The sequence below is a fragment of the Aulonocara stuartgranti genome (assembly GCF_965226115.1).
Source record: "Aulonocara stuartgranti genome assembly, chromosome: 3".
Classification (NCBI taxonomy): Eukaryota; Metazoa; Chordata; class Actinopteri; order Cichliformes; family Cichlidae; genus Aulonocara; species Aulonocara stuartgranti.
In genome coordinates, this window is record NC_138941.1 from 31115745 (window position 1) to 31128818 (window position 13074).

Sequence of the window (13074 nt, forward strand, 5' to 3'; positions counted from 1 at the left end):
TTATGAGAAGGCTCTTTAATAACAGAGATATCATCCACTGATTATAGCAGGTTTAGTCAATATTTCTAATGCACTTTTCATACTATAACCACGGTATGACATAAAAAATAAGACTTTATCTTACCATTTCAAGAACCATTTGTAATAAACACTTTAACGTGCAGAATGAACTCGCCACACATCTGTGTTTGAATTGTTTACCACTAATACGCGCCCATATTTCACACTCTGCCTTGGTCAGATCTAGGCTCTTACACAATGACTTCCTCACTAACAGTCGCTGGTTATATCACTTCCTGTCTGATAGTCCATCTGTCATCAGCCTCATTAGCACTCCGTCACCTTTGCACCATCAGCTGAGAGAGGAAACGCACATGAATCGTTTGGCGACAGTCACGTTTGTGGTCAGGGGACAAAGTAACAGCTTCTCCCCCCTCTTTTCTCCCACACAGGCATAAACAAATATTACCAACCTTTGGCTGTTTGGCATACTTTCCCGTTCTGGTGTCCCTGATGTAACTGATGTCCAAAATCTCGACATCCTACAGGAGAGGAATATCAAAAGATTTGTGTTATCACAAACACTCAGTGAAAGCGTGTGAGAGCAGGACAACTAATCTTTATCAGTCAGCCTATTAAACGGGTGGGGAAAGAGGAAATTGTGAGATGTAAGTTCATCTGTTTCTACACAGTGTCATGCACACATATATTGTTTCCCTGACTCTGAGGGCTTCTGATGTGATACATGATTATAAATCAAGAAATACTTGATGGACTCATAGAAATAAATAGAGGAAAAACAGATCTAATACACAGGATCCATGCAGCACAAATAAAAGCCCTTACACTCTCTGTGCAGAGAGCTGGACTGATTAAAATAAAGTGCATCCATTCATCAAAGAGAAATTTGGGTGAAATGATCACATGTGTTTCTGGTGGTTCTGAATCTATTTTTATTAGTTATTAGGAGGTTTTGGGGTTTTTTGGATTATCAAAATCTCGATTAGAAAACGTGCTTTAACCAATAACGGTGGCCGAGCCTCCTTACGCACCACCGCTCTCGTGTCACATACGGGTTTTAAACATATTATTTACTGCTGTTAGCAGTTTATGTAAGACGCAGCGAACAGAAATGCTGATAGAGCAAAAGTCTGCTGCTCTTGCATGGAGCAGTGTGGGAGAAAGAGAAAAAACTTGAATAAAAGCCTGTGCAAGAAATTAATTCCTCAGGCAAAAAGCTCATGCGCCGTCTACCTCGTTCCATTAAAACCTCTTTTATTTATCTTTCATCAGACTCCACCGCTTCTCTAGACACAAGACACAAGCAGTGACATATGAATTGTGCGGGTGACGGAAGACAGAAAATGGCAAGGGACTCTGCACACACACAGGAAGGACAGATCTTTGGAGAACATTTGCATGTTTGATGCTGCGGCACAAATATATACACACATGAACGCATGCACGCACATGCAAACGAGTGAAAAACGGAGACAGAAACGAGTGAAAAAGAGGTACTCTGTAATAGCGACTGGCAACAATTACACCCTTAGCCTCGAGGTGACGAGGGGAGACAAAAATGGAAGGGTCGGACAGGAGGAGGGGAGCGTGGTCGTAAATCCAGCCATAAACACACGTGAGGATGCATGCATCGCCTTGTGTAAATATTTGTTTAGTCCAACACTCGTTCCCCAAAGCTGTTTTTACTTCATCCATGTCACCAAGTCACTTCTTTTTATCCTCGCTTGCCCTTCTGGGTCTGAGCGGCTTTGCTTTAAAAACCTTATGACTCTGCTTTATGATTTCATCAGTGAAAAATATAAAGCATTTGTGTTTTTTTGCACGAGTCTGCACTCGTTTATGTTGTCAAACATGCCATTTTCATTCCTTTTCCGTGTTCTGCTCACACTGTATGCTCTGTCCAACATAACAGCAAAAACATTTCACAGTATTTAAACTCGTCCCTTCCTGATTCCTATGTCATTATTACACTCGGGTTGTGATTTTACCGCCCTGCAGACTGTCTCCTCCCCCGGGATTGGTTGCGAGTATTAAAGGTCAGAAGTGTTGGACCAATTGGATTAAACTCTGTCTCAAACCTTGTCCTCTGATTGGCCTGTGGAGAATAACTTGCTTCCTGGGGGAATAAACCACTTCTGGGTCTGTAGGACACACATTTATGTGCGCACGCACATGTCTTCTCTCCCACAGGCCATGGTTTCATTCTGCCTTTGCCATGGTGACTCCTTGGAGACCACAGAAATGAGTCTACAAGTTGGTCTGCGGACTGTGTGTGCGCGCGTCCTTAACAGTTAACATTTTTGCACTCTAACACACACGCACTCAACACCAGTGATAATGCACGCAGACATATCCTTGATGTGCAGGTTGCGACTTGTGAAACATCCTGACCTGTTGAGCAAGACAGGGTGTGTATGTGTGAGTGTGCAAGCGCATGTGTGTCTGTGTGTGGAAGAGCCTTGCAAGTCAGTGCACATTGGATACACAGAACGCGAGAAAACCTTCACGCAGGATGAGTACGAATGTGTCAGCATGTGATCGGCAGAATGTGCCAAATGAAATCTGTGTTTTGCCACTAGGTCGTGTTTCCAAGTGCATGACGTGGTGTGTGAGTCTGTGTGAAGGTCGATCTTCTCTGAAAGCACATTCCTGACATATTCCATCCTTCTGCCCATTTGGCGTGTGTGTGCATCCGTGTGCTTCAGTGCGTAATATTTAAGCTAGTAACGGCAGCTGTAGCGCTCCATTCATCTTTTCTGTGCAAAGACCAAACACAGCTCCCTCTATTTATCACTTCAGACTCAGCTGCGGGCTCATTACTGCTCTGAATGACTCGGGTTATGAGTTTTCCAGGAGCCATGTTGTGATAAAGTGCTATAAATTACTTTAATTTACTGTTTTTGCTGGACCCGAGAAATTTTCCTGCCGTGTGCACTTCTGCTTCAGTTAGCGATTTCCTACATTTCCCAGAATGCACACCCGCTCCTTTTACAGCGATTACTGTGAACTTGTTGCACTCTGCTGTGGATTACATAGGCAGGTGGCTGACAGTGTTCCCACCAAAGAAAAGCTGAGGCGCACCCTTCAGAACAATTCATGTTTTATGTATGTTTCCGCGCTGACGCCAAGGAAGTGATACTAAACTGTCGCTCTTTCGATAAGTGAATTATTTTAATAAACCACAAAAGCACTAATGTAACATACTGCTGCGTAATAGTGGGCTATTATCCGCATTTGTTGCGAGCCATTATGTAAACTAGTGTAAAGACTGCACTAAACATGCAGTACGTTAATGTGACACCGCTTCCTCCGCTGTGTGGGTTTGTTTTTGTGTTGTTTTTACAAGCTCAACAATGAACTGTGAAGTTCAAATTTCAGGCCAACATCAACAACACATCATAAACTTAAAGAAATGACAGCTTAGAAATCTACAGGCACCTGCAAATAAGAATCAAACGATATGATCCAGATCTCAATGTTAAATATTAAACGGACCATTATTACGCCAGTTGTTGTTTAAATAATAAACTTTTAGATAATGCTCAGTGTGCCAGGGAAGCAAGAAGAAGGCTTACCCGGCATCTTGAATCTCACACTCCACCCTAGGGCTGGCTAGAGTCCCGCTCACAGCCACACAACTGATGTTTGAAATGATTCATTACATCACAGGAATACAGTCTGATTTTCGCATCTGGGCCCTCCTGAGCTGCGGAGCTGACATGCCAGAGGGTGAGATGGGAAGCTCTGCAGCTTAAATAGATCAACAAAACTGGGAGGCTGTGTTTGGTGTATGACATGATGACAGCGAGGCATGTCAAGAGTGTATAAAGTAGCGTCGCCGAAAGGATTAAATACAAAACTGTGCAAAGCGACCACCCTCCTGATGCAACGCTCCCCATTTAGCCGGACAGTTGGAGTACACCGACTTGTGACAGCTTCCCCCCTCCCCAGCACATTTCTTTCCCCTCATAATCCAAACCATCATGCCACTCCAGTTCAACAATAAAAGACTTATTATATGGCAACAAGAACAACAATATACTACAAACAAAAAGTGGGCAAGAAAGAAGAAGCACACAAGCTGAACTCGGTCCATCCAGTGTCTCGGATCTCGCAGGTAGAGTCAGGCCTGTTTTTGGAAGAACAACTCTTCCCATTCTTACCTACAGTAAGAGGAGATGAGTAGTTGTCTGTTTTGTCCACGCAATACAATACAAGCAACGCCCAGGAGCCAATCTGACTGGCACAAACACGGGGAGCAACATAACCTGTCTCGTTTAATCAACAGAAAACATGTAAATCTAAAAGCTGATGTTTCTTTCTTAACTAAAAATTAACCAAAAACTCTTAGGCTTCTCACTTTTTTATGTGGATATCGGTATGCGAAATATAACTTTAAAAGGTGGACGTCGGTTGACTTTCCACACAGAGCTGGGTTAATCATCATTCATAGCTATGGGGGGTGGGGGCTGTAGCTCAGGCTGTGTCTTAATGTTTTATTGTTCGCGTGCAGAGGTGAGTTTGATCCAGCAATAACTAGTAGGTCAGTTTATATTTAGTCACTGAAGTGAGTACAGTAAAACGCTGCTGCGTTGCGATTAGGGCCTTGCTCACTTTCACTCCTTTCCTTCATTTCTTTGATTGACTTCCCGCTTCCCCTAGTCTCTCCTGCCTCGCCGCCGTCCCCCATTCATTTTCTCAAGATTAGAATAATATGAAAGGGCAACTAAACAATCAGGGGAGCGCCACTCCTTTCCTGTGACGCGCCCAAGTGTGTGTTTGAAAGATCACCGCTGCTAAATACGTCTCAAATGACCAATCACAGCTCCTATCAAATGGCACACAATGACGGCATAAAAGGAAACTGATACCTCTTGAGCGTTCATACATGCACACTAGCAGGGACAGTTAGGCCAGGACGGCGTGCGTATCCACCCTAGACTTTTCTGGCTGGGACCCAACGGGCCAATCAGTGCACAGCAGTGGAGAGGTAACAGACAGAAGAGGACTTTAAAGGACACAGAAACAGCAGAGACGTAAAACAAAGAGAGCTTTAAACTGTTTTATGGCTCTGATGGGAGACTTGGCAAGGTGTTTATAGAAGGAGGAGGGGGGAACACTTAATACCCCTGTGAAGCATGGGACAGCTCTATAACTCTGTCATTTTGTTATATTTTTTCTGTCTATACCAGTTTGATCCCACTCTTCCACTCTGCCCGTAATCCTCTATTAACTTGCTTTCTTCCTCACTCAGCTGTTTCATATTTCTGTCGTCTTCAGAGTGAAAATGAAAAGCCGGCAAACATTAGAGCGAGAACGCGAACGTTCACATTTCAGCCACTTAGCAGGAGTGATTTATAATGCGTGTTACTGTAAAATCACCAGAGACGGAGAAAAGATGCTGAATAAATGGAAAAATTAAGACTGAGACAAACAATAAAACATGAAAGAGAGCCGAGGTCCGTCCAAATGGAAAACATCATCGTTTATGGAGACGAAAAACAAGACTGAGAGGGGACTTGAACAAAATGAGCACCGCACAGTGTCTCAAAGTGCAAATAAAAACAGGGTGAACCGGGCTGAACACGCACATGAAAACTCGTAAAACACAAGAACAGTTGGACTAATCATGATTGGTCATGAAACACAAACACGCATGGATCAGTGCCGGGTTGAACAAGGCCCTCGTGTGCAGCCACCCGCAGCCCACGACACACACAAACACACACACTTAAAACTGAGTTTGATACTGAAACTGACATTACAGTCACACTCGTATCCTCAGCTAAACCTGAAACTGTAATCAGCATAAATCATTTTCCTGGGTTTGTCTACTTCACAAAATTTATTGTTTGCGTTGTTTCACAATGAAACCAGAACATCAGTGACATAGAAGCGCGTGCAGTTCACAACCCATCACACTTCACAGGCCTGTAAAACAAGAAATTTGAACTGTACGTTTAGCTCAGTTTGGGTGAAGTGACCATCGTGTGCAAATTTGCAACTAAATTCTCAATGCTGTAAAATCTCAAGTAGCCTATAAGCGAGACGGCCGGGTTTAACACTGTTAAGCATTGTTCAGGTGTGTGCTGTGACCAATGTCTGAGATATTTTATATTGCAATTTGAAAGTTCTGTATATTAGCTGCCAGGCATGACTACTGAACAAGAAATTGAGGAAGAGGAACTGCTTTCACTTTGGCCCCTTTCATCATTATAATCCTAGCCAAACCGGTTGTTGGCATGCCATCACATTCAGGCAGATACCTTGGTTTCCAAGTAACTGGTTGGGGAGAAATAGGTCTGAGTAGGGGCAATGACAGACTACGATAGAAACGAAGTCAGGCAAGAACTTTGTCGGGCTAAAGTAGCTTAGCTTAGCCTAACTTAAAGCAGCAACTGTTGAATATATATTTAATGTGTTGATTAATAACCTTGCAGGTATATTCAGACAACAAGATTAAGTATAAACATGCAGGCAAGTAGACACAAACACCTGTATGTCTTCTACCAACTTCGAGCCGGTAGTCTGTATGTCGACAAAAGAAGCAAGTCTTTACAGATACTATGCTAATCAAAATGCATATTTGAGTGGTGTCTCTAAAGAAAGAGAAAATTAAGTACATCTTACAGGCTGTAAATGAGCCAGCAGTTTAACCACATTACCAAATCTGTACCTGCAAGTAAAACAGTGACAGATATACCCTGAGTACCCACAACTACAATTAACAAAGAATGAACTAATTGTTTGGGTTGTGAGTCGTGTTTCTATTTGCATGTGTTTAATGTGACATAACTGATTTTTCCTCAAAATTGACATTTTCTTAGTTTTTATTGTTATTAGAACAGTATTAATAAAATTTTGAGCTTGTTTAAAAAAAGAAAAAAAAAGAAATTGTACTTGGACAAATCAAATCAAATCACTTTTATTGTCACATCACATGTGCAGGTACATTGGTACAGCACATGTGAGTGAAATTCTTGTGTGCGAGCTTCACAAGCAACAGAGTTGTGCAAAATACAGGGTTAAAGGGTAGGTAGTGGTAGGCTGCTGGGGAAAAAAATAGCAGACGTATATATAGAAGACGGGTTGTTTCAGCTTTCATGAAGCAATAGGTGTTAATTTGACCTTGAAGGTTTATGCAATAAAATTCTGCAGGTGTGCAAACATTTGATTACTTACAAATCCCATTTCTGTACAAAGGCTGTGTTGAAACAATCTGGGTTACTATACCCTCTAAATCTTTACTGGGAAAATGCTGTAGTGCAGAAAAAGGTGCTGTGTTTCACTATCAAATGGTGAGAAAGGAGGAGAGATTGGTCGGTTGGCGGTTCATTTTACAGCAAGATAATGATCTAAAACTTCAGAATAAAAGAACCCGACAGTCGGCATCAAATGACCTCGAAACCCCACTAAAGAGTTTTAGGAGGAACTGGACAGAAGAGTGAAAGCTAAGTACAAGTGAAACACATTTATACAAATGTGTTTGCTCAGCTGTTGAGCGGCTCAAAAGTTTATTTTCTATTTAATATTCAGAGATCTATTTTTTTAAAAGGGCCTTTTCATTTTCACTTCAGAGTCTGAAACATTACGCTGCACAATTCAGGAAACTGCAAAAGACTTGAGCAGTAAAGCCACACATACTGATAGACGCAAACACACAGAGACAGGGTGGCAGTCTCATTAGCTACGCCGAGAGAACGACACGTCTGTCAAACAGAAACGCACACATGCACAAGCATCTGCTCACACAATGGATTCGATACCGTGCAGCGTCTCAGTTCTTCTCGCAGAGAAGAACTGAATTTTGACACTGTGCGTGATTTTTGTCTGTGCGTGCGTGTCTGTGTGTGTGCATTAGTGTCACTATGTTTCCGTCTATACAGGAGTTAATGGGAAGACTCGGTCTGCCATGTGCTCGAGCAGATAATGTCAACAGAAAATAAAACACGGGGAGGAAGCTGTCAAAGTATCGGCCGACACGCTCAACTTCCCCTGTGAACCACTGTGTGTGCGCATATGTGTGTGTAAAGATGATCAAGAGTGTGTTATGCAAGCCCCCCGCTCCAAGTTAATTCCTCTGGGGATGTCCGACTTGAGCAAGGGAGATAATCTCTATTAGATCTCTACTTATACCTGCCAACAGTCATTTTACTGACAATTCAGTTGGTTCATTTACAGACACACACAGAGCTGTGTAGCTGCAAGAGGCTGTTACTATACTTCCTAGCCTGGCATATCCACACGCATGCATGCACTCACTATTACCCGTTCAGTATACGGTTCTGGTTCATTAACGGCAACGTTATTACCAAATGACCTCTTTAAAGAGATACACACTTATTTAAAATCCCATCTCAGCCTCATCCACTGCCTAATGCTTTTTGTCATGTTGGATTTGCATGGTTCGTATCACTTTCACGCCTCCTGGGTGTTTTTTAAAACTCACACCACACACACACACACACACAATACCTGACATATCGTTGCAGGTTTTTGTTTGTGGTTTGTGTCCTACACGTCAGTCTGGTGAAGGCGTGCAAAATCACCGACCAAACCGGAAGTCTGAGACACAGGTTACATCCCTCAGGGGGCAAATGTTTATAAGCCCAGGTGGTATCGATATGACACCTTAAAGGAAAGAAGGAAGAAATGACAAGTGGAAGGAGGAAGGACAGAACAAGGGGAATTCAAGAAGAGTAGAAGAAGGGAGGAGGGATGAGGGAAGAGGGGGCAAAAAAAAATTCCCCAGAACCCCCATGCCGCGTCTGAACTACTTCCTGCCCACTTTCCCACGCCAAGAGAGAGAGAGAGTGAGAGATTAGAAGTGCTGTTCCCCCCAAAAAACAAAACAAAAAAGACCAAACACTGGTGAGAACATGTATTCATTGATTAAAATCTAGAGGAAGAACAAGGACAGAAAACCTAGACAGCGAGGTGGAATGCTAAAAGAAATGGAGATCAGAGAGGGAGGAAATGTCATCCTTCAGTTTATATTAGAGGAACATCTTTTGCCTTATCCCTCTGATAGCTACCAGCTGCCCCAAGAGGGAGAGCAACATGGGGAAGGGAAACGGCAGGGAGAGAAGGACAAATTGAAGAAGGATTAGAAGTGTAGACAGAGCTGAAGCCAAACGTGTGAAAGAAAGGACAGGCAGTGTAAAACCGAGCAAACGGGAAGATTAGTCATTGGGCGAGGTGCATTTCACCTCAAACCAGGTGACAGCTGAGGCTGCTCTCCACCAGGATCGAAAGTACAGAACTGAATTGAGGTCAGTTTTATTCATTGGAAATGATCATCCGTGCTAGCACTGTCAGGACTGTTACCAAGCGAAAAACACTAAAGATGTGCGTTGCTGGCGTTGGTCTTTAAAACCATATGACTCATCACATCCCGCCATATTCGTTTCCCGTTTCTATTCTGTTTAACCCAGACATTTACTCTGCAGTGAAACAAATGGTAGATGGAAGTTGGATTGACAAGAAGAAATGGGAAAATCTCAGCCACGCTCAGTGGTTGATAAATAAATTAAATTAATATAAATAAATAAATGCTAATAAATCAAGTGCTGATTTATTAGCAGGCTAATCCATCACAGCATTTAAATAACCACAGGACATGCAAGGTGCATGGGTCACAAGCAACATATCAGCAGTATCGGCGCTGGCATCTATAGCAGCCTTTATCAGCTGGGCGCTCGTCCCGAGTTAAACTTTTCTCAGCTTTGCAGAAAGAGATTAATGCAAATACCAGCCAAGGACGCCACTGATAGAATATGGAAGGATGGTAAATACATTACAGTGACTGGAACCTTGAATGTCTACTAGTGACTAGCCAGTAGTCACAAAGCGATGTGCAGTGGTTGAACATACTGGCAGATTTACACAGATTTTGGCTGTCAGTTTAGTATAAAAATAGCAATAGAGGGCGACTATAAGAAAAAGGCGAAAACAGGAGTTTAAGGGGAAACTGGCACCCAGCTTCAATAGGCCTCAGTAGGACTGCAATATAAGATTGCAGGTTCAATGTTTTTTTGTCAGCCGTGTGAGTCGGGCTATAAATGTCCCTTGCTCCCAAACAATTGGCAAACAATAAACTTTTGACATTTTTATGTACTTATGGCTGTAGTTTAACATCCATCCAAATATGCTCCATTCGCCTCAACCTTACTGTTCTTTTAACTCCAGTAGCATCTGCATGATACCTAATTTAACCTCCTAAGACCCGAACTCTTTCATAGTATGCATTTTCAATTTCTCTTTGCTATTTGGGCTGATTGGGACCTGATGAATGTAAAAACAAAGAATTACCTGATTTTCTTTTCTTTTTTTTTTACTGATTTTTGCTTCTGAGAAAAATGAGATCCAGATATGAGGACATTCGTTTTAAATTTCGATAGAACAGCGGCAGCATAATGTCCTCGTAAGTGGATATCAGGCCCTTTTAGAGCAAAATTTTGTATTTTGGTCTTGACACCTCAAAATGTGATGTCCACATATGTGGACGACAGGTCCTAGGAGGTTAAGACACAAATATAAAGAGGAGGAAAGTTTGGCCAGAGGACAGCAGAAGGACACGCTGCAGAATTAGCAGGAAGTTGCAAGCATATGTTGTAACAGATGTGTGGGTATGGGATGTGCATGTGGATCTTGTGTAACCCGCGACCACTGGCATGCACTCTGCGTTCAGCATTTAGCCACAGCTATTTACTCAAGTGGGGTCTTTGGGAGTTAAGAATTATGGCAGGTCACAAGCCTTTACTGTTACAGATCTGAAGACGAAACGATGACCGAAAGGGGTTTTTTTTTTTTTTCCTCGACAGTGCCAAAGTGCTAAGTTTTTGCTTAAGGGTTGGAGGGCTGCAATGCCTCCTAGAAAGCTCCTCCATACTGGGTTCCTATTGGACCATAGCGGTCTGCTACAACATGCCTTAGGTTAGTTAAGTAAGGTCAAAGAAAACTTGTATTTAGGACGGTTACATTTGCAGTGTGTGCTGAGGCATCTCATCCAACAACATGTTACTCATCATAATGTCATGGGAAAACATTTAATGCCTCCATAAATCCTCAGAAATGACAGGCTGATTACCAAAAAAAAGAGCTTATTTGAACCCAAGCCAGGTTTTTTTAAATAACCATAAAAAAATAAACAAATTTAAAGTTTAAATTAGAAACTTTGCTGAGCTGTTATTTGCTCAAAGCAAATCAAGTAATTTGTTTTGAGGCCAAAATAACAAATGAACATGCAAATGATGTATAAATGCAATACCAAAAGAGTGTAAATAGCGGTTGAAGTGAAGTTGTTCTTTGACTAGACAGAGAAAACTCTTGTTACTGGTCATGTTCCTTTATCTCAGAGGCAAAGAAAGGAGCACAGTGAAGTGAAAGACAGGGGGAAAAACAGTGCAGACCAGTGCACGGTGGGGTGTGTCTGCCCACAACCACTGTGTACAGCGCGTGTGTGTTTGTGTTTCTGTCAGCAACAGTTGGTCGTTATCGGCACTAGCAGAGTTGAGAATGGATAAACCCGCACACCAAACACCTCTCGCAGAAGGATTTATTTAATGTGTGATGTTTCCCAGGACAAAGCTCTTCCACAGAACAACGGAAGACTTATGGGACGTTCTGGGCTCTGAGTATACACTCATACGTCAGAGGTCTCATAAGCCGAACCTCTGGACGTTACACAAAGATGGAGAGAGGGCGATAACAAAGACAAGGAAGGGGGAGGTGCAGAGGAAGAGATGTGAAAGATTGCTGTAGAAGGATGGAGAAAGAAATTATCAGCAGGAAGAAAATCGCCGTGAAGAAAAAGTGTCAGCAAAGAGACGGAGATAAATGAGACCCTGGAAAAAAAAGAAGAGAAAAGTAGAGATATATTTAAAGGGAAATGTTAAACAAAGCGAAGATTGAGACAAAGGTGACACAACGCAGATGGAGATAAGACAGGATGAGGAGAGAATTACCTGGTGAAAAAGGTGAAAAGGCTCAAAGCGACTGAGATAAACCAGATTTCATGAGGAAAAGTTATGTGAAAAGGTGAGAAAAAGGAGGCAGGTAATCCAAATAAAGTCAGCGCGGAATAAAAGGAGGGTAATAGAAGGGTGACGGATGAAGGAAGAGGAAAAGGGATGGAAACATGCTTCCCCTGGGCTGCACGTAGGCCAATATTTAAGTGGTTTGTTAGGGATGCTCTTCTCAACACAAGTTTACTTCTTTTCTTTCTTTCTTTTTTCAAATCAATGGCCCCACTGCATCCTGGGTGGTCAGCTCCTCTTCGAGTTATTCACAACAACATCTTTTCATCCACAGAGTAAATTTATTTCATGTTATGACATTACTGTTGAGCTGCAGCGATTAGAAGAACTATATGCTGGGCGGGAAACGGAAGAGAAACTCCGCTCAAAATGAAATCCAGAGGAGGGGTCGAGCTTTCATGCTTGCGTGCCTGTCCTAAATAAAATGCAATGTCACCTTTGTGGTACAACACATCCTCTTAAGTTGTTAGAAAAGTGCTTTTGACATTTTTGGGTTGCGGACTTTTTCGATGTCCTTCAAGGCCTTTGCTGAGATTCTAAAAATGACTCTAGTGAGTGATCCAGTTCCACTCAGTGACCACGGGCACCCTGAATTAAATGAATCAGGTTGATGCAATAGATCTTGATCAAGTCAACTGGGAAGAATCCTCAAATTAAATCCTCATAGATGACTTTGGTGTAAATCTCTGCTCTTTATCATTTAAATGTCAGAGTGGCAAAAATATAAAAATGCACTGGAGAGCCAATATTTTGGGTGGCTCTATTCAGAGAAATGGGTTTCTTCCAGAATACCCTTGTCATCTGTGTAAAAGCGTATTAACTGTTCTCATTAATGATCGCTGGATATCTGTGTTGCAGTGTCCTCTTTCTTTTCAGCTCTGCTTGGAAATCTCCTGGGGAGTCGCAACGCTGAATTGAAGCTTCACTCTGGTATCGTTGAAATGACTACAGCCACTTTAAATTAGGACTTCTGTAAAGCCCGAGTGCATTTTTATACATTCAGGTGCGCCTATTT

At 42.3% G+C, this 13074-nt stretch overlaps 1 protein-coding gene across 3 annotated transcripts in view; it reads right to left on the reverse strand.

Moving 5' to 3' along the window:
• The window catches only part of plcb3 (phospholipase C, beta 3 (phosphatidylinositol-specific)), a 59637-nt gene that overhangs the window by 23121 nt on the left and 23442 nt on the right, over window positions 1-13074 (reverse strand). For all 3 annotated transcript variants that reach the window (XM_082526010.1, XM_082526009.1, XM_082526011.1), the window contains one exon: window positions 474-542. In XM_082526010.1, coding sequence (XP_082382136.1) covers window positions 474-542 — 69 coding nt within the window. The remainder of the gene's footprint in view (window positions 1-473; window positions 543-13074) is intronic.